This window comes from Aptenodytes patagonicus, chromosome 3 (genome assembly GCF_965638725.1).
Source record: "Aptenodytes patagonicus chromosome 3, bAptPat1.pri.cur, whole genome shotgun sequence".
Lineage (NCBI taxonomy): Eukaryota > Metazoa > Chordata > Aves > Sphenisciformes > Spheniscidae > Aptenodytes > Aptenodytes patagonicus.
The window spans coordinates 26,845,305-26,872,583 of NC_134951.1; the positions used below are offsets into that span (position 1 = coordinate 26,845,305).

Sequence of the window (27,279 nt, forward strand, 5' to 3'; positions counted from 1 at the left end):
TAACCTAATGCCACTTTCTCTGAATTTATGAGAATGTTAAACATGAAAACTGATATTACTGAAGATGGAGGATATGGATTACAATATGATTGAGCCAACTAGAATGCTCCTGATAGGGATGATCTCATATCTCTAATTTCAACCTACCACATGACACGTGCTCCTTCCTACCTTACACTGGTAACTGGCATTCTGCACAATCCATTATAAATTGGTTTAAATATTTAAACAAAGACAAAAGAATCACTAAAGGTTTTTTGCCAGGGTAGGGAATTACACAGATTTGTTAGATACATTACTGTGCTGGTGCAAGGTGGCGTGGCAAAGCGTTCATGTGGGAACTGAGGGCAAAAGAGGACCAGGACCACTTCTTCCAGTCCAAGCATAGAGTTATATCAGCTGAACCATACTATGAAACTATATGCTAAAGACTTATCTACCTGCTGATAAATGTTAATGCACAATAAAATTAAGCACACTAGCTATTCTTCACTGATTTCTCATTCTTACTATAAAGCAAATGTTAGATACTCTTTTTTTTCAAGTAGAATAAGTTCCTTTGCCTAAAGGCACGCTGCGGTTACATCTATGAAGGTATTTTGCAGACAAATAAGAGCTGTAGTCTGCCCACTCTCTGAACCAGCAGGAAGCTTTGTAGTAGCACACAGTGCCACACCGAGCACAACCTAATTGCTCTTGCTGACAAGCCATGTAGAGCAGATTGGACTCTACTCATCACATGGGGATGTGATGCTGCCAGTGCTGAGTGTGGGCAGAATGAACTAATACCTTCAATCTCCTGTAGGCAAACCAAGTGTTCTTACCCATCTAGTTAGTACAGACTAGTGAATGGTCTAAATTCACACTGTGATTTACCATACCTTAATTTCTCTGGGCAGATGAGCCCTAATACTCTAATTCTTCTTTTGTGTTCTACTTTGCAGTGGTCAAGGGAGATTGATTGTTTGAATCAGTAGAGTCTGAAATTTGCCCCAAGTAAGAGGAAAAGAGAAGCCAAGTGTAAAGGAGACAAATAAATGCTTACTATGTACTTTGGGCTTTAGTTTAGACTCATGTTACTTAAAAAGCAATTAACATATAAGAATAAAAGAACTCAATTACAGTAGAAAGAGCAACAAGCAGAGGAATGAAAGAATGATCAAGATTAAGTTAAAATGGATGAAAGTGGGAAAGGGGGATTTGCTTTATTCAACAAATGCACTTTGTTTTCCTGTGTGTAATTTTGCATGCTAAAATTGGACACTTTAAATGTAATTTACGTCATTATTTACCTTACACATGGATTTCACTAAAAAATTAGGAGATGAGGATGTAAGCTATCTTGTTTCCTGCCTCATCCAGGAAATGATCAGCCAGTATAATTATTGCGGAAATGCTTGTCAATCCAATTAAAGATAAATCTATTAGTATGGTTATTCAATTCACAAGCCTTTTGTATTAGCTCTGTCACCCTGTTTGCGCACCTGGTGTTGTTTATCCAATTCAGGTAAGAGGCTAACGTCTCAAACTTTTATTGATTTTTGTCTACTAAAAAAGGTAAGTTATGTACTTACAAGAAAATAATTTAAGTATGATGAGTTGAAAAGAATTGGATGCTAAATTTTAGGAAAAAAAACCCACCATGAATCAATAGATCACTTGTCACTGCTGTAGCGTTAGAGGAAAGCAATTCGCATCTCAAAATCTGAATACTGCTTATTAAATTCCTCCAAGAGAACTAAAGACACAACAACTCCCAGGATTCCATCTGTCCACTTGGATTATTTCTTGTGCTATTATAACTGAGCTAAATTACTTCCTTTAGTCCATAGTTTAGAGAAGACTAGTGAATTTGGTTTTGTAATCAGTAAATAAATCTTAAATAATAAAACTTTGTGGAACCAGTAATTTCTTCCCCATTATGATGGAGAATTTGAAAGGTTTTCATAACAGGTGATTAGCAGTAACCAGGTAAATCAAGCAAGGCTAACGGGTGTTGCTAGGAGTTCATCAATACTTTGCTGTAGACCTAATACGGTATTTTCTCTTTGTCCTGCCTTATCCCTTGGACTGGCTTTCCCCTACCCACAATGAAAGAATGCCAGGAGATAACCTTGGTCTGCAAGAAATATAAGGCTCCCCTTTCCCCTTGCTGACATAAAGTCCATGCAGAAAATACCAAATAATGTTTATTTCTCTGAGAAGGTTTTTGTCTTTGGGCTGTTGATTTCTTATTTTATTTGGGGTGGCGGGAACATTCTGATTTCTGTAAGGATCTATCCACAAAAACTTTTAAACTAGAATGTTACAGTTTTAACCACCGTGGATAGCAGAAATTTGAGTGATTAGACTACCTTATATCTTGAACTTATTTCAGTCTTTACAATAATGCAGTCCAAAAATTAATACCTGAATCCTATGTGCTTATTGCATAAGACTGAAAACCTTGGTAGCATTGTACAGTGTGTGTGCATGTGTGCAGTTGTTTCCTTCCTGGCCCTGCGCTCATAGAAGCTGATCTGACAGCTTCTTACCAAGTTTCCCTCAAAACTGTTTCAAACAAATCCACATTGTCTTCAGTTGTATCAGTTGACTGCAGTTCTGCTCTGAACTTAGATCTGAAATTCACTACAGCATAAACTTAATGTAATTAATTAAAACATAAGGATTTTGCCCTTCTGAGATTACAGAAAACACAGCCAATCCCAAAACAGTGGGGCTACGTCCAGCATGTCTGAGGGCTCATTCTATCTCACAGCATCTTTATTTCTAATCAGCTGTCTTAGGTGAGACGTAAGAAGCACGAATGGTTGAAGTAGTTGTGGTGGGGGAAAAGAGAAACATGAGATACAAATGTTCACCTATTTTCTTAATGGCCTCAGAAAATCTGAGAGAAGCTTTGGCTCTGCTATGAAGTCTTTCTTCTGGTAGTATCAGGGCACTGCTAAGGTTAGGAGGTAGACATTTCCCTGACTCACTGACACAATGGGAAGATATTTTCAGTGACACGCTTGTCTCTTCATCATCCTATACACAAGTACACACTGTAGCCTGCCCCGACGACTCTGCTGTAAGCATTCGTTTGCTGTGAGGTAATATACTTACTGCTCTATATCCACTTTATTTCCTCCGTTCAAAGATCCAAGAGGTGTTACGTCAAAAGTGTGTCTTTTATTGCCCATAAACATCACTTTAGTGTTAGTACAGCTGCCTTCATTGGATCTGTCTTTACAATTACAAACAAAAGACTTGATTTAGCACATACTAGACTGCCTTACTGCCGAGTTGTGGAAGCTCCACATGTGCTGGCAGCTTGCTTCCCTCGGATTATGGTTCCAAGGCTCTAAAAACCTTTAAGCATAAATAAAGTTAAAAGATGTTCAGAGAATACAAATTTGCAGACCTAGCATTTTGAAAATAGTTTTATGAAAACCACAAAGGAATGTGAACACTCTGGAAAAAGGATCTTAGAGCACTTTCGCCAAAGGAAAACAACTTTATCTTATAGATATGGAAATCCTGATACAGAAAGAGTAAAATTAATTCACTTGCCTGTACTAATAATATTTTATACTTCTACAGCTTCCACTCAGAGACCCCTGACAATCTTATAAACATTAAAAGCATTTACCAAGAGAACACCTATTAATGAAAACGCTATTTTTCTCAAACAATAAAACAGAGATTAAGTGATATTTTAAAAAGTAGAAAAATCTCTTAGGAAGTCTCCTGCTACTAAGAGCTGGCTGCCTGACTGAGGTTTTTACTTCAACTCAATCACACTGAATTATAATAGAATGAATGTGAAATTTCCATTCTTTGAAGAAAACAGTGAGATAAATTGAGATAAAATGACCCCAAACTATTTCAGGCAACTTAGATTTAGATTTCTGATACATGTGGCTTTTCAGGTACATTCATGAAATAATGTAGCATACCCTGCCTCGTGTAATGGAGTTATTCTCTCCACGTTTTTTTCTCAAATTAAATACAGTTTTATGATCTACTAAAATGCTTGACCAATTAAGCAATTTCAAATATCAAATTCGAAAGAAGTAATACAATAACAAGTGAAGTCTTTTTAATTCAATTCTGCAATGAGTAAACTTCATTAAACCTTCATACTAATCAATACAGCATGTAAATACAGACAGTAAAGACTATTAAAACAGGAAAAGGTGTTTCATTGGATTCATCTTTATAGGTGTCCACTTGAAAAATCAAGCATAAGGTCATTATGTAAATTTCTTATGATAATTAAACCTTAAATTGTATATTCAATAACCCAAACTCTGTCTGCTCATAACAATATTGTACCAGTATACACCATAATTTACTTCCACAATGTGATGTCAAATGCCTCTGGTTATATTAAATCTGTAAAATAAGCAAAATAAGCAATTTTAAAGTTATAAATCGATTCCTAAAATATCATCCCCATGAAAAAAGATAGATAGTTTTATCTAAAGCTTTAACTAAGCATATTCATCCTTCTTTTTAGGCAGAGTCTCCCTACACATGAACAACATCTCTGAGCATAGGAAATTAAAGCTTTATAGGCAAGAATGTGTTAACACATTCTTCTTGAGAAGAAGATAATATCAGCTCTATCTAAGCTTGCAAAGACTTATTCAGACTGGGTGCAGAAAAAATCCTCTCTCCATCAGTGACAAGACAGAGGATTTGAAACACAGACAAAGAGAAAATAGTGGAACAATATTAATAACTAAAGAATGTATAGTATTAAAAAAACTTTTCCTTTCTGTGCTCTGTATCTTGAAATGCTGAAGTTGACAAGCTTTCCTTTTGGCAAAGCCTTTATGAAAAGAATTGAGAGAACCTATGATTAATGATTGCAGCAACAAAAAAATAAATGAGGACAAGACTATACTGTGAAAGCAAGCTTGAACAGTTAGTAAAGAGCTGCCAAATATGCTGAATAGCTTTGAAAACTGGCTTTTATAAAACAAATCACTATGCTTCTTATTATATTAAAAATTAGTGCTTTATTTTAAAATTTAAAATATATAATTCAACAAGTACACAAATTATTATTTACCTAAATCCATAAGAACTGCATCTCCTCTTTCTAGTTTCTTTGGCTTTCTATATTTTTGGTGATCTGTGGTATAATGTAGTCCTATGACAACTATAACATGCCATTCTTCTGCTCCTCTGCTCCTTCTCACCTTAGGAGTGGGAGAAGCGCAGCATTTGAAAATGAGGACTTCAGAAGCAGCATTTTAAGGGGGATTCAGAATTCCTGGCTGTAGCTTTCTATTTTTCTCATGGAATCCTTCTATTATGATTGTGTTTAATGTATATTTTAAACTAGACTTTCCCTAAGATCCACATCAACATATATTTGAATTTACATTAGTTAACTGTCCCTTTCATATGTGTTTTGTGCTTTTCCATTTCCAAGTGTCATAATTGGAGTAAACATTTGAAGAAAGATAGATTCTGAAAGCCTAGTTTGTGAATAAAATACTTTTTTCTCCTCTATCTCTTTGCAAGACAAATCCTGTGTGTCTACGGAGTTTGATTGCTTTTCGGTTGTTGAATCCTAGGCTTCTTGGAATTTAACAAAGAGCATAGTTGTCTATAATTTTCAGACTTTCACAGACCTAGTCTGTGTCCACTCAAAGGCATTATCTTTCAGTTTTTCTCGAGGTCCACATCTTCTCAACTGCTGACTCACAATACTCATGTTTAAAATACGCTCCCTCTTAACAAAGAAATTAAAAATCAGTATAAATGCATAAGACAAGTTTTATTTTGGCAGATGTGGGAAAATCACAGGTGGGAAATCTGAAATAAGACCAGGAAAAAAAGATAGGTAAAACATAAAAGGGGCCATCTAAGACCCAAGTTGAGCCAAAAGTAGTTTCTTCAGGTAGATGGAGACAAAAGCTTCAGGAAACCTCAGATTTTTTTAAAAAAGCCAGACACAGACCAGCTGTGGAGCCTCTGGATGATGGGCAGACAGTGGCACTATCAGTCTCACCGCTCTTTGGGCCTTTCCGACTTCGGTCACTGCTATGTAGCCACTAGCGCTACCCAAAATGGGTACATCTCCTTGAAGCCACAGTTTGTACTCTTGTTACAAGGTCTTATTTACACCTCTTCCAAAATAGCACTGAATATCCACTATCTTAGTCTTTATTAATAAGATGTTTAACTGATATAAAATTTAAAATTCAGTTTGCTAGACAACTGCATGCTTTTGTTTCTGTTCACAGATGTCAACGTATGCACTGCTAGGTCACTGCGCACTGAATGTTCCAATCAACTGCCTTCATTATAAGTAAGGAATTCACATGCAAACTTCCCATGCTCGAGCCTAAAATTGGCCCCTTTTCAATCTGGTATTAGATACTCAATCACTGCTGGAGTGCAATTTTTTTTGTTTTATATGTAAATAACTTGCTTTTCTTTCCTCACTAGAGAACGTTGAGTTATTCATGCTAATGTATTATTTCGTCATTTTTTTTTTTCTTAGTGGCAACCTCTTCCAAACTTGGAACATCTCACAGCAAGCAGAGAGACTAACATCTTTTTCACACAGCATGACATTAGAATATTTGGCTAAAGGCCCTAAAACATTAAAAACAAACAAACAAACAAACAAACAATCTTATTCATGATCCTTGTGTTTACTTGTTATGCTCAATTTGCTCTTTCATGCTTGTAGCACACAACGGAAATTTTGATGGCTTGGTGTTTTATCTTTGTAAGGAAAGGGAGCCTTTTCTCAGTTTCATCCATTTTCCACGATTTCTACAGGAAAAAAAGATGAAGCTATGGCTGGGGGAGGAGAGGTTTTCTTCTCAGATGTCAGGCAGAGCCTCACGTTCTGTGTGCTGTGGAACATTTATTGAAGGCCTCCACACTGTAATTTTTAACCTCCAAACAAAATATTCTTCTTTTACTGTAGAGAGATGCTAACCTTATTCAGTGACTGTGTTTGAAATTTCAAGGTTACTTTGCAATTTTTTTAAAACTCTTTTTCAGTACTTTACCTCTTTCAAGAAAAAGCAAAACTAAGAAAAAGGTATACATTTTTTTATCAACTCTTTCCTATTATAATTAGTAAATAAAATGATGTGCAGCATAAAAGTGATTGGTGCAATGTTTGATACATGCACAATAGCAGCACTTTTTGGTTTCATTGTTTCATAGCAATACATTTTCAAACAAAAGTTAGCAATCATCTAATTAATTTACTATGTTATTTGTTTGCTGATATCAACCTTTGAAAGACATGACATATAAAACCAAATGGGACAAATACGGACTAAAATGTTTATTTCCCAGCACTGTAGTTTGGCTAACTTGTATGAAATGATGGTCGCTTTACCATTTCCCTTGATATTTTCTAACTTGGCTGCACATGTTTGTCTCACATATCTAATATCAAACATGAATTGTACTTTACTCTAACCAAAACCCTGCAGAGTGAATTCCTCCAAGTAATAATGCCTTGGACTTTATTTAAAACATATTTTCATTTAATATCACACTTTTCTCTAGTCAGCAGTTCTGTCATAATAAAAAGAAGGAATATTTACCTTTTAAAATGATTTTCTGTTTTATAAATTTTAACTATGATAATTTTCCATAACACCCCTATAATTCTTCATATCTTGCTACATGAAGTTATGCTACTAATCAATGATTTCCACAGTATTCCCCCTCCACCATAAGGTAAATATTTTTCTAATTTCTGTTGTTAGATAATGTGTAACCATCTTCCATTTAGTGAAAAAACTAAGGCAGATTTTCAAAGAAAGTATACAAATGATTGCATTCATTGTCACAAAAGAATTTCTGATTTAATTTTCTAACATATATCAGCTTAAATGCATAGAAAAACACTATATTTTTAATTGGAAATTTTAATCAATTTTATGATGGCTAATTTATAAACTATGAGACAAGGGGATGTCTCTCCTCTTTACCTTAAATCTGCGAACACATGGTCCAGGGAAATCCCTGCATGGTTCTCTTGGGAATCCCCACCTCATTACTTCATCACCACAGATGAAGCAAGGATTTTGTTTCACTTTTCTGTCCAAGAAAAGTTCTGAGGGAAGCTCTGAAAATTGTAACACCAAACTGTTACAATTTTTAAGTATAGTAAAGGATAGTATAGATCTGAAATGCTCAGTATCTCCCTCAGATTTTGCTCCTTAACAAGGTGTGTCTTAATAGGCCACCAGACACAAAACTTGCATATCCATCTATTAAGAACTCTCTTTTATCATACAGGAACCCACCTAATATAAGAACAGTGGTCTCACATTAAACCAACCATCCTCTGTTTCCTCTTCATCAAACACATTACGACATACTGGAGGTGGACATAACATTTAACAAAGATGTCACAAGACAAGATTCTTTCCCTAAGAAGCTCATTTAACTTTGACTGCGCCAATGGATCTGATATGAAAAGAGGCGCAAACAGTCCTGGAAAGGGCATAACTGACTTTTACAGAGTTTTCTGACAAAACAAACAAAACAAAACAAAACAAAATAAAATAAAATAAAATAAAATGGAAGTTAGGAAGGTGATTCACCTAACTGAAGTAATAATGAATGTAATGCAGTGAGCATGAGATGCAGAAGAAAAAGAAAACAGCTGCCTAGGTTAAGTTGCCACCTGCTTTCTGTTTCTGTAAGATTTTTTTTTTAAAAAGGAATGTATCACAAAGGTAAAACAAGCAGTAATGAAGCCAGCTCTTTATGTAAATGATATATAAATATCTCTACTGTCTAGAGATTGCACTTGCTGAGATCTCTCTTAGTGAAGGTGGAAAATGCCTCCAGGAAGAGAAATAGATAATAAGAACACCTTATACAGCTCTGTATTTGACTATTAACTGCAAAACTCATCTTCTTTGGTTGGATCTGATGGTAACATTTTCTGGAAGCCTATAATAAATCCAGTATATGCCATACAAATTAACTTTTCTTTTAAGGCTATACAAATGTCTTGCTAGGTGTTTTTGTGGAGGTTCCCTCAGAAGTGCCTCAGAATGCCTATAGTGTTTAGAGTTATACTTCATTCCAACACATATTACATTTGCCTATTCCACTCAGGGGCTATGACCTACCACAAAGAAGTTAATTCCTGCACTGTAAATAAGGTATATTTATGATTGTGTATTTTTTAGCATGAAGAGAAATATATGGGGTTTAAAATATTATAAATATCTGAAGTTAAATAAACTGGACATAGCAACCTGTTTAAGAACATATGAAAACACTCCTTCCCACTTGTTCCTACACAGTGCCCAGTGTATCCATCAAAAACAGTCCTTCAAGACGATTAAGGAGACTGGAGTGTGAGGAAGGAGAAAAAAAAAAAGCAGCTTCTAATATGCTTAGAAGCAGTTCCCAGATTTCCTTGGTCCATATAATCTAGTTTAGAGTTGCAATACAATGAGGTTCCTTAGATTAAAGACTGAGACAGGAAGTTCTCCAAGGTATCTTTTATATACTTCACCTACTCTTCAAAATAAGGAGCTGCAAGGAAAACATGAGTTATGCCCATTTCAGCTCCATGCTGACAGGAAGAATATTTTCTAGAATTTACTCAGAATCAAATCTTTATGGCCTATGAAGAGAATAAGCATTTCTATGGTATAATTAATCTCAACCTAAAATTGATGTGTAACATAAATTAGATAAGTTAATCTAAAATTGCCTGTTTCTCTGTATTGACTATAAGGGAAGCTGAGAGCGATTAGGTAAGATGCTCACTAAGGGTAGACTAAATTAATTGTCTGTTTCTGTGGGAAAAGCAGATCAATACGCAGAACAGAAAGGAAAACTCATGAAGGGCATACTGCTCCAAATGTTTGGTGAGATTCTTGGGATACATGCTTCCCAACTTCCTAAGCTCGTTTGGTGACTAGTAAGGAGAAGTGTTCACAATGCCTTTGGCAGCATTAGACTTGACCCTTCGGCAAGCAACAGGAAGGTTGTAACTCAGAGAACATTTGCACTTGTTCAGTTAGAAAAATGCAATACATCTTGGGCATAAAGGATTTTTAAAGTTAGGAGTTTTTGCAGGTAATTACACAACACAAAAGAGTTTCTCCACCTCACCAAAAAGAAAAAAAAAAAAGCGGCATTTGAATCCATTTTACCATTACACATCAGGTCTTGCACAGTCTTCCTTCAAAAACAAAGACAAATCCAACCATAACGTAGTCTACTGCTTGGTGGCCAGGGCACCCACCCTGGTTCAAGCCTCCACTTTACCTGAAAGAGGCACAGGAGCAATCAGTCTCACCCACATACCCAGAGAATCCTTAGTCAGTGGAATACGGCACCAAATCACTGCTCCTTTCTGATGCCATAAACGATTAATTACTCGGATAAAGTAGAACAGCTCCAAAAGGAGACAGTGAGACTCAGACAGACATTACCATCAAGTCCTTCATTTCAACCAGGCATCTCAGGAGATTAAATCTGGATTTCTATACCTCTCAAGTGAATTCCCTAACCTACCTGTTGCTGGTTATTTCAGTTGAAAGATGCATCAAAGTTAATAAGTTGCCATGAACAATTTTATATAAAAAAAATTCCTACCTGTCATTGATAATACATCTGCTCTACTACAAATGGGGACTTCTTAACCAGATTTCCCATGCTTATACAGTTTGTATCAAAATTAATAGCTCAGCCATATATTCTGCAGTGAAATAGGACAAAACCAGTCCTGAGCTACTGGAAGCATACAGTAGGCATGGTGGAAAAACAATTTCTATACTAAATTACAGTCTTTCAGTGCAGGAGTTATATTATGTATATGTGCCTAAATGCATGGTTTAGCATACCTATAATCTTTTTAACACATTGGTTTTGGTATCCCCCACTTTCTCTTCCCTTCCCCTATTATTCCTCAGTTCTCACCTCATGCACCCCCCAATGGTCTTGCTATTCTGTCTATGAGCCCTATGAATATGAAAGGTTTTCCTTGCCCAAACAGTAAATAACATATCTCAGTTCCAGGGGTAAGGAAAGGGTGACTGAGAAAATCCTAATGTCATTCTGTCTTTGTGGAAAGTGAGAGATAAAATTCACTTTCAACAAAATGACACAATGGAAGCCACAGAAAGTGCTGAAGTTGCTTTAAAAATCCATGGGAAAAATAAAAGAAATTCCACTCTCACTGTACTATTTTGAGAGAGGTATGATCAGCTGAAAGTTATGTCAAAAGGTAAACACTGATACGCACACATACTTTATGGACATTTTTGCGGGCAGTATTTAGGAGGCTATGCTTTGAGTAATGGAAACTTTAATACCTACAGGTATATTTCAAAGAACCCTTATCAATAAGAATTATTCTGGATCAATGAGACTATTGTGCCCCCTGTTTTTCATTATTTTAATTATCAATTTAAAAGGTGCTTTGCTGTTTTGTAATTCAATACTCTAAACAACATCTGCTAAAATTAGTTGCTTTAAAAAAAAAATATACCTATGAGACTTTTAACTTCAGCATTCAAATGTAACTGTTAAAAATTACAAGTTTTAAGAACAGTTTTTGTGTGTTTTTTATTAGACTTAACTTTAATGTACTCACCAACCAGTCCTATAACATGTTTTTTTTCTCTAACTCATGAATTAGAGAATTACCTCAAGAAATTAAAAATATTAAATGCATTTTAAAATAGTGTCTATTAATGTGTATTAAAATTCATCATAATTTTATTATTTATGGCCATATTAAGCATATTTAACTTCAGAAGCCTAGAGAACCAGCCTGTCTTAGCAACTAAAACAAACACGCAGTCTAATATTGGCATCTGTTATTTTCTTTGCCATTTTGCTTTTCTTTCATGACACTGGTCACCCTAGATTCTGCAAAGAAAACCACAGTGCATAGGTGTGTGTTGGGGGTGGGAGATAAGCAAAGAAATTTTTTTTTTAATTATCTTTTTGCTGAAAGACAGCAACTTATATGCAGATGGAAGAGAATGTTGATAAATCAATGAAAAGAGTAGACGGTCAACAGTAAGAGGTCTTCTAAGGTTGCTGTTCCCTGCCAAGTTAGTATTGAGCCTATTATCAAAATTTGCCTTCACTTCCCTTATGATCAGTGTCACTTTCAATGTATGTGCTTCTAGTCAGTTAGCCACTGACTAGTTAGTTTTCTTAATAAATTCATTGAGTTGAACGGAGATGAGCATACATAGTTTTCACTCAAATGAAAGTATGAGTGCAAGAATAACCCGGGACTTCAGCAGAAGTATATTTTAGTCTCCATTAAGTGGGAAAAACATCACTGTCAAAACCCAAGGCCCCTAATAAAGTTAGCAGTTGCTCTTGTAAATACGAATAGGATGAAAACTGAGGAAAGTCTCTAATATCAAGAGCTGCAAGATTATGAGAACGCTTGTCTACAAAATTTGTTTTAAAAGTGGAATTGATTGTGTGTGACTGTCTCGCAGAGGAGAGGATGCTGAATTTCCAATGCAGCAATTCAGAGCAGAGAGATAGCAAAGTTCCTCTCCAGCACCTGAACATTTATGATACTCTATCTGTCCCGTGATCACTACATTCTGGTCCAGCACAGGGTGACCCAAACCCAGGCTATGAATATACAGTCAATAATCACAAGACTCAGTTAAGATAGGCAGGTAATTACCAGATGACAGTAAGAACATGATTCATAGTTTAACCTAATTACATGCATCAGAAATATGGCGAATCAGTTATTACATTTTATAAAGTTTTTTTTTTCCTTTAATTTGCCAGTTAACAGATAAAATATGTTTTTCCTCTCTAAAACAAACAAGCAGTCAAAATTCCTTCATAGCATACAGGTTAGGTACTAATTAAAAAGTTATCTATGACAGTTATATAGAAACTCTGAAAAATCCCACAATAAGGATGTACAGTAACAAATCTCAAAAGGGGACAGATTTTGACAACTGGACTTTCTTCTCATTGAGGAGTCCATCTGCAAGTTTTCTAAAGGCTGTAATTTAATTATAGCTTGCAGTCAGTATATAAGCAAAGGGAACTGACTGATCTCTGACCAAGAGCTGTTGTAATAGTCATTGTACACACAGCATTTAGGGATGCTGATGAGCAGGGCTTCTGTATGTAATTATGTCAATTCAACATGTATCATCTAAAATAAAAAGGAGTCTCTTTTTGAACAAAATGGGAGATGCAGAAAGACTGATATAAAACTGCTTTATGTACACTGCATGTGTACATAATATGTATGTACACATATGTATATGACATAATAATATGTCACCTATATGCTTAGGTGACAGGTAATAAAGGTAAGCAATTGTCCTCGCTGTCAAATATTAATGTATTTAAGAGTAAAAATTCCTTACACAACCAGCAATCAAGTTAATGTTATCACCTGTTTAGTCAGAAAGTTGTCTGAAATTTTTGGTGTCAATTGTATCACCGAGCTACACTAAAAGACTGTCTAAAATGCATCTAAGTTTTAAGAGCTGTAATTCCCCAAACTGTGTTTATCTGCATTCTTAATGGATTCTTATTTTATTTTCTTACTGATCCACTATCAAATTAATGTGTATATATTGTTGCTATGCCAAATCGTGGGGGTTTTAGGAGCTTCAGAAACCAACACAAATGAAGGGAAAATGAAAATATATAACCCTCTCAAAAAAGCATAAGCCACCAAATTGTGTAATGAGCAGCGTTCAAAAAAAATCTTAAAAGTATTTGTACTTCTGTAGGTTACAAACTCATCAGTCTGACAGAATCGAAGAGGCTTTCCATAAAATAGTGTCGATCATAGAGTTCCCTGTGCACATCAAGCAGACATCATACCAGTGAAGACCGCTTTCTTATACTTGGCCAATACTGAAGCAACATTTAAACCTTATTCTGAGATTTCAGGAAAAGCAAAGATGTAAACTGAGCTCTTCAAAACCCAGGTACATAAACATCCATACCCACACTCACAACTTGCAATTTTCTGTGATTTTGTAGCTTAAATACTGGATAATGGATACCCAAGGTGTTCTGTTTTGTAAAATAACTAATCAAGGAATGTATGGGTGTTTGGCTTAGTATGATCATAAATATGATTTTTTGTAACATATAGAAATAAATGTAATTATTTGTAATATATCCATATGCAATAACAAATAACAAGGGAGGCAAATGTTCACCTCTTATCTGAAATCAAAGGTCTACTCTAAAACATTTTCATGTGAAACACTTAGAAGCTCTTCATAAAGAAGAACATATCTTTCTCAGCAGGCTACGATGAGGTATCTTTAGATACTGAGTAATGCTTCTCTACTTTATTAGAAAGGTGTTTATATACCAATTTTGTTATTATCCCCTTAAATCGAATTCAGTTGTACAGCTATGAAACATTAAGATTACCTAACACATGCTAAAGTTTCTAAAACTATAGAAATTAACATTTTATGGAGCCATATCCCAACTCTCCCCTTTTCAGCCCCTTACTAGTAAAACTTTTGATGGTGAAACACTACAAGCAAATGCACCAAATCACTGCTGTCAGTTACACAGGTCTAGTTTGAAAAGTATGGAAAAGGCAAAGAAGCAACACCTGTAAATTCTATGAAGATGTACTATGGCCAGTTTCAGATGAAAAAAAGAGATCTGCCTCCACGGAGGACAAAGAAATTGAACACAGCTACATTTTCATTATGGTGTTACATTCATTTTTAAAAGAAAAACGTGCTGACTTAAACAACTACATTATAAAAGCTTTAAGCAACTGATGCAGAATTTTGCAGTAAAAATTCATGCATTGCTTTGACTTGTTAAATGAATCTAATCTTTTTTTTTTTCCCAAGAAATAATAGTTCCTTAAATGTGAAATGGATTTTCTTAGGTGGGAGTTCAAATAATACTCCATGGTTTTTGGAAAAAAGAAGTATTATATTCTTTTGTAGTTGACCATCATTTAGTATCAGCCTAAACCATGTAATTAATATAACCTATAATTCTTGGTGAAGTAGCTTGTTGTTAGTAAGCAGACTCCTTATTTGACTTTATATTTAATAAATATTTCATTAAATCTTTTTAGTATGTAGGCTTGCTAACAAAATTAGCAAGCTTAAGATTTTGAATTAGGAAGCTAAAAATTTTGGGAATTGGATTTTTGCCTTTTATCCAGCTGTGAAAAAAAATTTGCCATATATGATCTTGAACCTGCCAGTATTGCACACATAAATTATCTTTCCTTCCATTGCATGCTCTTTTTTCTGTTGGCAGAAACTACCTGGTCAGCATTTAGCTGATCAGGTCATAGTTTCCTTTCTTTCCCAAAATAGCTGTGTGGTATATAATGAATCACATTTTAGCCCTCTACTATAAATGATTCCTTCTTCCTAATACTTTAATAGGTGAAAAAGCCAATAAAAATGTGTTTTAACATAAAAAGGGGAATGATACTCATTGATAGGCATCTCTACTGGCAGGAACTCAGTAATCAATTTGCATAATCATACAATAATAGTTTTCCTTTACTTACAGATGTACAAAATACCAGAATATCCTGCTAAAATCATGTAATAATCTTGTTTTACAAATTTGCACACTAACTCAGTTTCTGTTACTTTGTGCTGTGTTCTAGGTAAGCTTCAGCTGGAAAAAAAATGGCTACTACACTCATTCCTACACTTTTCTTCACAAATCACCAGCTCACACACACACAAAAATCCTGTACGTTGAAATCAACTTGTAGAAAATGATGTTCAATGAAAAGGTAAAAAAAATGACATACGACATTTTCATGGGGAAGGAAAACAAAAAGAAATAAAGAACTGTAAACTGCACAAAGCTCCTGCTGCTGCAGTGTCAGCAGTTCTGAACAAAAGTCAGTCACCCCCTCATTGCTTCATTGTTCTCTTGATCCTGGAGAGAAGGAAGATAGAAATCGTTTTCCGAAGAAACAAACAAATAATAAACAACCAAAAAATAAAACAAACAAACAAAAATAAAATTTTAAAATGTGTTGAATGCATGATAAATCTTGGTTTGTTAAGATAAAAGAGGTTTAATAGTAAACAGGAGCCCAAACTTTAACTTCAGTGAACATTTTTTATCTCCATGGTTGGATTATGAAGTGCAGAATATACGTATGGTTTAGTGCTTGCTGGAGACAGGAAAAGTGAATACTGTGAAAAATTTACATTTAATTCCTATTATTTCTACATAATAAGAAAGCAGAGGGAACATGTTGCTATTTAACATTCATTGTATATATACCTGTCAAAAAATTTTTGGTAAGCTTTATTTTATTACATGCTCCATTAGCAACTTCCATCATTTGCATTACTGCTCCATTTAAACAAAAATGTTTATTTCAACTAATATAAGTAATAACAAGCAGCATCTATTATATTATTACCTAGGCTGCAGTAAACTAAATAATGCTTAGAAGGCCTGAGAAACCATGAAGGCAAGCAGACATTTTAAAATCACTTTCCAAATAATATATATCACGTATGTCCAAAATAACTGACAGCTGCATATACACACAACAAAAAATATTAATGTCTGTACATTTGCATCTTCCCATCAGTGTATATAATTTAATTAGCAGCTTTTCTGTGTAAGAAAACAAAAAAATTGCTTGGAATCCATTTTTAAGAGTTTTTCGGGACTGTCTGAAAATTTGAATTGATTATTTGAAAAAGATTATTCCAGAGTATATTGCACAGATCTTCCATAACTAACTCTTAAGTAAACTGAGTGTGTGATACTAAAAAAGTAACTTTTACCAACAGACACAGTAACACAGAGATTACAGCATTTACCTGTATTTGACATAGAAAAAAATGTGGAATCTTAGGCCATAAACTGAGATGAAGGCGATAGCACATACAAAGTCTCAGTTCACCATGTCTGTAGCGTTCACAGTTCAAGGTCTTAACACCCCACTTACAGCCCACCTCACCTCTTCAGCAACAGAGGATTTGATACACGCACTTCTATTTACCCAGTCCCGTTACAGTTTCCCTATACCTCTGTATGAAACCCCTATTCAGGAATTCTGCATAGAGGAAAAATATGCTGTAAAATTACTTAAGCTAAGATACCAGCCCTGAAATTACTTTTGAAATCCATAAACTGTTGAAATGTCTGTTTTGAATTCACTTGCTTGTGGAAGGTAACGTATCCATTGGCAGTACACAAGTCAATAGGTCAGTACTGTCAGTTCACATCTGCCTATACACTGAGCCTCTTCAGAGCTGGCCCGTGTCCCTACTCCCTATGTCCCATTGATACAGTTCTGATTTCTATTTAAAAATATTACCATTTACTATTATATCTGATATATACAACAAAGAAAAAACTCAAAATAAATATTTGCTAGCACCTGAACTACACTAACTACTGAACGCAACTCTTACTTAGGGAAACAATTCACAAGGAATACAACTGAGTAATAACTTTGTTGTCTCAGTGCACCACACTTACATCTCTTCTTCACAAGAGTTTCATCCATATGAATTCTGCGTGCTGATGGTTAACTGCATATAACAAGTGGCAATTCACAGTGCAAATAAAAAATACATTTTACATCTTTTCCCAGCTTAATTAGAATTTGGTTGCAGTTTGAAATCTTTCGCCATCAACTGATAATGCAATACTTAAGCTTTACGATAACGTTTTTTTCAATAACGTAGAACTGAGACATCTGTTTTGGTTATAATATATGGTGAAATTCATTATCTAACTTCATGTTTGCCTATACAATTAAGACTACAGTACCCTACAAAGCAATATTGTGACAGGTGGCATTAGACTTAAAATTTCACTTTTCCTCTTTTATACATATATACACATATATCAAATCCTGTTTTGTGTTCTATGAACCTTACAGTGATAAAAATAAAGCAGCTGTAGCAATCTTTTTAAGGACAATTTTGGACTGCAGGTCTCAGTAATTATACAGAATGTCAGAATGCTAGTTGGGTTTTATCTAGACAAATAGGAAGAGGTAAAATAGCACTTTTAGTGCCTTATCTTTTGTTTACATTGTTCTTCCTACTAGTATCTTACTTCTCAACCTCCTCATAACATAGCTTACAATAACCTATGATAGCTACCATGTGTAATTTATCCCTTAAATCAGTACATGCTTTAATAATGCACTAACTGAAGAAGTTCATACATTTTACAACTACCTGTTTCTCTTTTCTTCCTCCACACAAACAGCTTAAAACAATTTATTCCTTTCCCTTATCATTTCAATATATTTTATATATGGTTCTATTTTCTTGAGTTTTACAATCAACTTGTAGTGAAAGTATCCTGGTGCACATTTAGCATACAAAAAGGTCCTTCAGGCAGCACAGTAAACTAGTTGAATGTACTATTCATTTTTATCCAATTTTGCTTTAGCAGCTGAAAAATACTATACAAAATATGGGATGAATATTACTTAATTATTACAGTTTGTGAGAGCTATATAGTTACACAGCTATTTTTAAGGAAAACCTCCAGATTTTGCATGATGGCTGAAGAAATATAATTACCCAAAATCTAGTAGAGTATTTTTATCTATAGAAAAAAAACATACCCTGAAGCAGAAGTTCCAAGATGCTTTCTTGCATTTGCATGCTGTCAGCTAAAAAAACAAGACTATAATTTTCCAATATTTGCTGAGTGAATTGTCTTGAAATGTGCAATTGTAGAGGGGTACACCTGTGAATTTGCTTTGTGCAACAAAGGGTATGTCACAGGGTATGAGATAAGTCAATAGAAACCTGTCATTCAAATTCTGCTTTTTTAACCTTTGCATGCTGCAAAGCCAACAAATGCTTTTTTCCTTATAATACTATTTATGAAGGTAACTAATTGGCAAATACAAGCAAGGATAAATAAAATATCTGCTTCACTGTTGGAAGTTGGAAATGAGATCCTTGTTTCACTTAAATCAGTGGCAATTGCAATGACTTCAGTGGGATCAATATCATACTTAGGAATTTCTGTCTTCTATGCTCATACCCACAGAACATCAGTTGGTGCTCTTCCTTGAAACAATTTTCTACTGACAGAGTAGTGCAAAACAAGCAGGCATGTTAGCTATTGATAAGAAAAAACTTTGACTGAAAAAGAAATATTAGTCCTTGTATAAAGGTGATACAAGTACTAAAGGTCAATTAAGTATAGTAAATGAAGCACGTATATTCTGCAACTCAAGGACTGGTAGCTTTGTACTACCTTCCACAGTTTTCAAAACTTTTTGAACTGAGTCAACAATTAATCAGAACATTGTTCTTGTCAAAAATACGTGATGATACCCACTAAAATGTGGACCAAATTGGTGATGTTCACACATTTGTTTTAGCAGTATGATATAAATCATCAGCATGTAAAAGAGTAATCGGACAACAGGACTGACAGCAATGTTTTACAGTGCTCCATAAATCTCATGCCTGAATAGAAAATGACAGAGCAGCAGTGATAGCAATGTTTGCTTTCCAGCTCTGCAGTCCAGATCCAGCAAATGACCGAGGAACCCAAAAGAAGACACCAATGAAATTAATGCACCAAAATCTGAAGTTGTGAAAAGCTTCAAGATCAAAAACCTTCCATAAAGCCTCTTCGTAACCTCAGTGGTATTTGGACATATAAGACTCCCTGGTTTCTGTCCTTTAAAGGTCCTTAATTGCTTAATAATTGTATTTACTTAGAGATTCAGTCAAACCATTTACAGCCCAACTCATCTGCAAGGCAGGCAATAGTCACCTGAAGGATTTAATCTGGCAAGCATTTCCAGAGGTTGCCTAACACACTAAAGAGATTGTGCCTCTCACAAACTACTGTATCGCCCACCACTTCTTCTGTGCCACATTCTGTGAGAGACCCTGGGACACTGTTAACACAAGGAGCATACCCAACCTCTAATTCAAATACTGTAGGCATGGTAGAAAAGTAAAGCATGATCTCAGTAAGAGTTGTTTCAAAAACTGGGGAGGGGTGCCTTCAGGAAAGGGTCCCTGGGCCGAATCTGGATTTCATCAGGGGACAGATAAATAAAAATAAGCTACTGCAATGTGGGATACTCCTGTGCTCAGGGCCTTTACCAAAACTGATCTTGAATTGTGCAAATTTTAAGTATGACTGATGCTACTGGTACACAAGCTAGGGCCATAAGGCTCTGAAACTTGGATTAATGTCTTTTGCTGTGAGATCTTGGGGCACTGCTATCCCCTTGGCTGGGGAAGAACTAAGGAAACACAACGTAGTTGTAACATATCATCAGAACATATATTCAGGAGAGAAAGACAGAGGTAAAGAGAGAGAGAGAGAAAGAAATTAAGAAAGAAAAAAGTTACCTTACCTCACTTTTAAATTGCCTTGCTGTGGCTGCCCATCGTAAATTGACAAAATATCAAAATCTTCCTCGAGGGCAAAAGTATGAAATGACAATTGTATCCTGTTACGTTCTCCTGTGATAATGATCCAAGTGCAGTTGGCATAATTTGGATAACCATGAGGAAATCCAGGGCTTTCTATAGTACCATTTGGTCCCTGTACTAAGCCTCCACAGTTCTGACCTGAAATAGAAGAAAGGAAAATAGGTATTTTGGTGTTTTTCCCCTCCTCCGGTATATATTCTTACATGAGTAACTATATGTAAACTTAATTTTATAATATTTTTTCTAGATTACAAACACTACATAAAATTGCATTTATACCACTCTTCCCTCTGGATTCAAAACCCCTAATGCTGGATTTTCTGAGACACCTACCATCTTTTTATGCAATGAATCATTATTTGAGATTATGTAGTATTAACAATGTATGACTTATTCATCCAAATGTGAAATTTAAGCATTAGCCTTGATGCCATAAGTTCAACAGACTGACAGTTTTAATGCCAGAGAGCATTCAGAGTTTTTTGGTGAATGCCATTTATAAAGTTTTTATACAAATACCAAAGTAATAGAGTTTCTGCTGTTCTGAAACATACTTTCAACACAGAGAGCAAAATGTAGACACACATTTATTACGCATTCTGTTGCAACCATCATTAAGATTTTTATACTTCAAAAACATAGCAAAAATTCTGTGGTATAACATTTTTAGTGTCGTGTGTATTGTGATCAGACACGTGTTTGGTTTTTTTTTTAGGATTCTTAAAAAATAACATTAAGGGTTTACTCAGCAGGCATTTGTGTCTGGTTTGTACACCTTACAGACCTTGTGAGGGTATAGTAACTCATTAACGGGAAGTCCTCAGCAAGAAACCTTGACTTACAGTGCAACACTCTTGCTAATTTCCTACTTGATTTTGTTAATCCCACACACAATAGTTGTACTGGCTCAGAGCTGGAGAGAAGCGTTAATGAAATATTTGAACAGATAAAAGTTTAAGGACATTCTGTGCACTGTAATGCTTGGATTATTACATGCATTTTAAGCACTTCAGAACAAGTATAATCCCAGCATTTTATTGTTATACCTGAACTAGAAAAGTATTTCAGGCTGCAATTTTAACTTCCCAGCAGTAGGTCTCTGAGACTGAATCTTTCAGAGCAGTGCTATCAAATGCTTGTGGGAGGTTTCTAAATCTTAATAAAATGGATTTAATATAAGGGATTTGCTGCTAAAACTAAAGAACTAGTAAGTAATAATTTTCTACTAAATTTCAAATATAACAAAAACTCTAATGAAGGCTATGGGGATTCAGGAGGCATTTAAAGTAAAAATCTTCTCTAGTATATTTACCAATTGATTCATACTACTTTAATAAAATATTGGTATTATTAGACATTCTTGAAGAAGGAACCTATTACACTATGAACTTAGCATGAATATTTCAGCTATGTACTGTTCACTGTAACTTGTCAGCATTCTTGCAGATGCTTTGCATTGTATTCCGCTTCCTACAACTACAGGGGAAATGTCATACAAGTGTCACAAGCAATTTAAAATAATTTAATTACTACAGAAATAACATTCTGAAAACAGAAAAGGAAAACTATAGTGACAGCCCACCACCCTAATACTCTAATGAGCTACTTCATGTCACCAACATCCAGAAATTGGTTTGTGTAAATCAAGTACCCCCTGCAAGCCATGCTGCACAGCAGCTTTCCCACCACTCAGTGTGAAAGGGTTGTTTTGAAAGAGGAGAGCTATCAAGTTCAAGTTAGCAATTCGTCTAAAATCTACCAAAGACAGAGCCACCTTTTAGGAGCAGAAATTTGTAATTCTGGTGCATAAAGAATGTAATACAACATATGTAATTGCGTATGGAAATGCCATATGTAAACTACATTTCTGACTTCCAGGAAGATTAACAAATTACCTCCCCAATCTCTTAGGGAACCCTACAGCTGGCTTAATACAACTGAATATTGCTGGGGCGGTAAGTGAGCCCTCCCACCCCCAAAATGCCCATAGCCCAGCAGCCTCCTTACAGAGGCGCTTGCTACCTGCTCGCAGAAGTTTTTGCAACTGTCAGTGATTGCTCTCAGTTTTATTCCAAAAGGTGTTTTGTACTCCTTACTGTAGATTCAAGTTATTGTGCATTATTCTCTTGGAAAATAAACAAAACCTAATGATAAACAAGGCAGCCAACACTTTACCCCTGTTTAACTTAAGCATTTCTTACCACCCCATAGTCCTTTCTTTCTCCAGTTTGCTTTTGCTCTCCTGTTTATATATCCCTCCAGTTCTGAAACTATTCATAAACATGCTGCCTATTCACTTTGTACCCAAGAAACACAAGGCAAAGGAGAACCATAAAGGAAAATGATTACTGTGAAATGCTATTTAGGTTTGCTCTTAATTTTATATGGGCATATATAAATACATACTTATTTATTTAGTGTTCAGTAAAAACCCTGGTAAAAATCCTAGAATAAATTTAATACACGGTTAACTCCTGGCAATCTCATTGCTGCACACTGACAACTGCAAAGAGGATCTCTCTTCTGAACTAAGCAATACTCAGAGAGACTTTAAGAACTGTGCAGGCCCAGAAAACTGACATCCTTCTAGGTCTGTCCCTGCCCGGTTAAGAGATGAAGCATGTTAACAGAGCAGTATTGGGAAAAAAGGATCAGCTGCTATCTGTATAATATTTATTTTGTCAATATATGTAAGTCTAAAACCTTCAGAACAGTCAAATGTTACACCTCTGCCAGGGAGTAAATTCAGCACGAAATCACTTAAGAGAGTTTCAGTAAGAGGGTATACTTGGAGATCAGGAATGAAGAGACTTCTGGGTGACAGGTGGCAGCAAATTAGATAGGAGTTGGCAATACAATATCCCACAAAAAATGCAGTTTCTGACTGCAGAGACACCACAGACCAGTAAGAGGACACTGATGAGATTAATTAAGAATATTTTGTTTCTTATGGGTGCCTTAATAGCAGAAAGGGTCAACAAAGTAAAGAAACTGAACATACCAACAAGAAAATATTAAAAGAATATTAATATCAGCAGAGTTTAAGTAGTTCTGCTGGGCTGAATGTAAGCACAGAAGAGAATGTAGGCTGAATATGACTGAATACACTCTAAAAAGAAGATCTACCCATACAATTCACTTTAGCTCTGACCCTTGTGTCAAATAAAAAAATAAATGTTGCCATTTTTCACAAGATGTGCAGTCATTGATTGAGTACAATATCAGTACACTGAATTATTTTAATATTAAAGGTGTATTAGACTGCCAAAATTTTATTAGTATGACACCACATTGTTGTTTATATGAATATAAACTATGCTGTTAGCATTCATTTTCTGTCATATGTTGTCTGTAAGAAGATATTTCAGGACAGCTATTTTAACTTTATGATGTAAAAAGTGTAATTTAAGAAAACTGACACTCTTGGCTTGTAGTTGAAAATTATTTACACTGATTTCAGCCGTATTTTAGCTTAGAAAGGTTCTTTGCATATCCTGTACCAGCCCTATTTTCACCTGCTCAGGCTCAATGTTTCTCAGTTGTGACCCCTAAGTGAGAAAGAAAACTTAAAACACTGCAATTTTCCCTTAAACGCTGAGGTCAGATGGGTGGTAGAATCACTAAGAATCAGTAGAATTTAAGTACAGTTTTGCCATAAGATTTTGAATAAACTTCACAAAATACAAACTTACAAAATGTTTTCTAAATATTGGACTTTTATTTTCCTGGGCCTTTATAGTTATCATGACTATTTTATCACACACACCCCCAACCCCCTCCCCTCCCCACCGTTTACCGTATCTAATAATTAGAACTAGCAAATACAGATTCATTAATTTTTTTTTTTAAGTTTCAAATGCTTCTACAAGAAACAAGAAAAAAGACAACCACTTCTCTTCTTGTAATTCATAAGGTATTCTGTGGAACACTGATATATTTATACATATAAACAGATGTATATGCATACATACACATATTTACATAGAAAGCAATTTTTGCAAGATATATGCATTTTGAACAAACTATAAAATGCGCCAAAACTAACTATAGTAAAGTCAGTGATGCTAAAGAAATTTTAAACAATCATGATAATGAAAATGAAGTCACATTTATTCTTCTTGTGACCATGAGTAGCATCTTCCATTCTGCAGCTACAGAGGAAGGCAGCAACTATTAGTGAGGCTGAGAAGAGATCTCTAGCAAGATTGTATCTCCCTCATTCTTTAAAGTACATTCTAATATGAGTTACAGTTTTATTAGTGAGTTTAATAAGTAAATAAGAACAGCTGCATCGGCCAGATCAAAGGCTCATTCAGCTCAGTATCTTTTCTCCAATAGCAAGCCAAAGGAGGTACCTAGGAAAGACTTCACCAGAAAACTCCCCTCCCCTTCAAGATCTGCATCTCAGAGATTTCTTAAAAGGAACACATTCCAGTAGCTTCATCTTCCTGTTTAATAGCCCTTGATAGATTTCTTTTCCATGAACTCGTCCAGTCATCCTCTGAGTCTATGCTAACTTCTAGCATCTTTAACGCATTGTAGAGGGAATCCTAAAACATGAAAAACCCTTCTTTGTGTTTGTTCAGCAGCTACCATCTGTTAGGTTCACTTGATGCCCCACTAAGTTTTTGTATGAAAAGCGCACATACAGATGATTCTTATTGATGCTTTCTATGCCACTTACCATCTTATTGACTTTTATTAAGTCCCAGCTTCTTTTTTTTCCCCAGTTCAAAATTTCTACTTTTTATAGCTGTTCTTTGTACTAAAGCCATTTTATCACCTTTCTCTGAATCTTTTGCAGCTTTGTTACACCCTTCATGCGATAGAGATACCAGAAGTTCTTGTAATATTGAAAATGTATACACATCATTTACACAGTGATATTTTTAATCCTTTTTCTGTTCTCCTACTAATTTGATCTCTTCTTTTGCTAAGGTAAGCATTAACTTGACATTTTTATAGGACTATGTGTTATAACCAAGATTCCTTTCCTCCAGAATTACAGTGAGGCTAGAGCCTGTCATTTTACATGGAAAATTAGGATTTATTATGTTTTTTTCCTCTGTAGATTTCCTACAGTTTATAACTATGTGCATCACATCACATTCATCTACTCTGAATTTCATCATCAACTACTTCAACATCCCCCTACTTGGTCACATAGGACCTTTTTTGGAATTCTTCACAATTGGTCCTCATCTTCATTAACTCATAATTTCCTATCATCATGGTCATTTCACTGCTTACCTCCTTTTTCAGATCATTTATGAGTGTGATGAACAACACAGATGCCAGCATAGATCTCTCTGCGATGCCATGGTGACTCCCTCCATTGTAAAAACTGGCCATTTTCTCCTATCCGTGAGGCGTAACTTTTAGCCAGCCTTTTAGCAGTATACAGACTTTCTTATGCTCTACATGATTTGTTTACTTTACAATCTTTAACAGGGAGCCTTTTTCAATGTCTTTTGGAAATTCTGATCACCTTTATCCACATTCAGGCTGACTTGTTCAGAGAACTCCAATAGGTTTGAAAAGCATAAAGTTTTAAAATAAAGCTTTGATTCTTCTTCAGTATGTCATATTTAACCATGTGTCAATCTATTCTGTTCTTTAATATAGTTTCCTAACACAAGTTTCAGGTGTTCCAGCTTTTAGTTCCTTAACTCCCCTCGGTTCCTTTAAATATGAGCATCTCAGGTGAATTGAAGCTGGAGATTACATTAGCAGTGCAGCAATTTTTTCCTTGATTGTCTTTTAAACTCTAAATAACACATGGTGCTTGTCACATTACTGTTTATTTTGTCTGTTTGTTCCATAACCTGTTCTGCCAATTTTTCAACTTTCCACAATTTTCCACAAAGAACAGTTCAGGCATGGGAATAACAAAACATATGTATTTTTTGCTGTCTTCATTAATCTTCCCTTTATATTCTGAATATCTATTGGCCCAGCAAGGCTGTCTTGCAGGTTACTTGCTTCAGCTGTGTTCAAAAGAAGAATAATTTTTAGTTTTACAATGTTGGCCTACAATGCTCTCGGACACTATCGTTTTATTTCCAGGAAAGCTTTCAGAGAGGGCCCAGCAGCCCCTAAATCTTACTGGGATCTCACTGATACATGTGCCTTCACCTACCTTGCCTTGGGATTATCTCCCTCTGTCAGTCTGCACAAAACAGCATTAATCACTTTCTTTGCATATATAGCATGATGAATCCCTGACTCCATCATCTCTCTTTTATCCTTATTTGTGAGGCCTTAATTATAAAAGTTGATGGTTAGAGCCTTCACAGATTTTAAATTCTCCCTCCTGTACAGAAAATTCAAATGTGCATCTCACGTCCCCAGAGCACCTCACGTTTGCAATTATGACTCCTCTAATTCAACACACTTGCAGGAACTTCGGTATCGCAATGAGTATTAGCCGCAACTTAAAAGACTGTGAGCAGCAAAGCTCATGACAGCAAGTTTTGCAAATATGACTTTTAACAAGAAAGGTAAAAACCAAATGTTCCTGATAGTGCGAAGATGTGTTATAGATACATAGAACAAAAAAGATTTCCTCTCGAACTACAACAGGTAACTACAGATTTAAATTGTTGCCACCATCAATTGAGATGGTGGAACAGTAGACAGCTGTAAGACATAAACAGGTGGTTGCACACCTTGTTGCAACCACCCTTTTTTCTTTTCTTTTGCTTTTTAATATGCTACGTTTGTTGATGTCCCCTGAAAGCTCCCAGCACTTCCTGCCTCTGCCGAGGCCTGCAGGCCCGCCCCAGCCCCTGCCGCCAGCTGGCCGTGTTCTGCACCAGGCCCTTATCGCTTCTTCCTCAATTAGTATATCTCAAAG

General features: G+C 35.4%; 1 protein-coding gene across 1 annotated transcript in view; it reads right to left on the minus strand.

The window, feature by feature from the left end:
* Positions 1-27,279, minus strand: part of CSMD1 (CUB and Sushi multiple domains 1) — a 1,284,461-nt gene that overhangs the window by 1,023,717 nt on the left and 233,465 nt on the right. Inside the window, exon 2 of the mRNA XM_076332906.1 lies at positions 20,345-20,561. Within this exon, the coding sequence (XP_076189021.1) occupies positions 20,345-20,561 (217 nt within the window). The remainder of the gene's footprint in view (positions 1-20,344; positions 20,562-27,279) is intronic.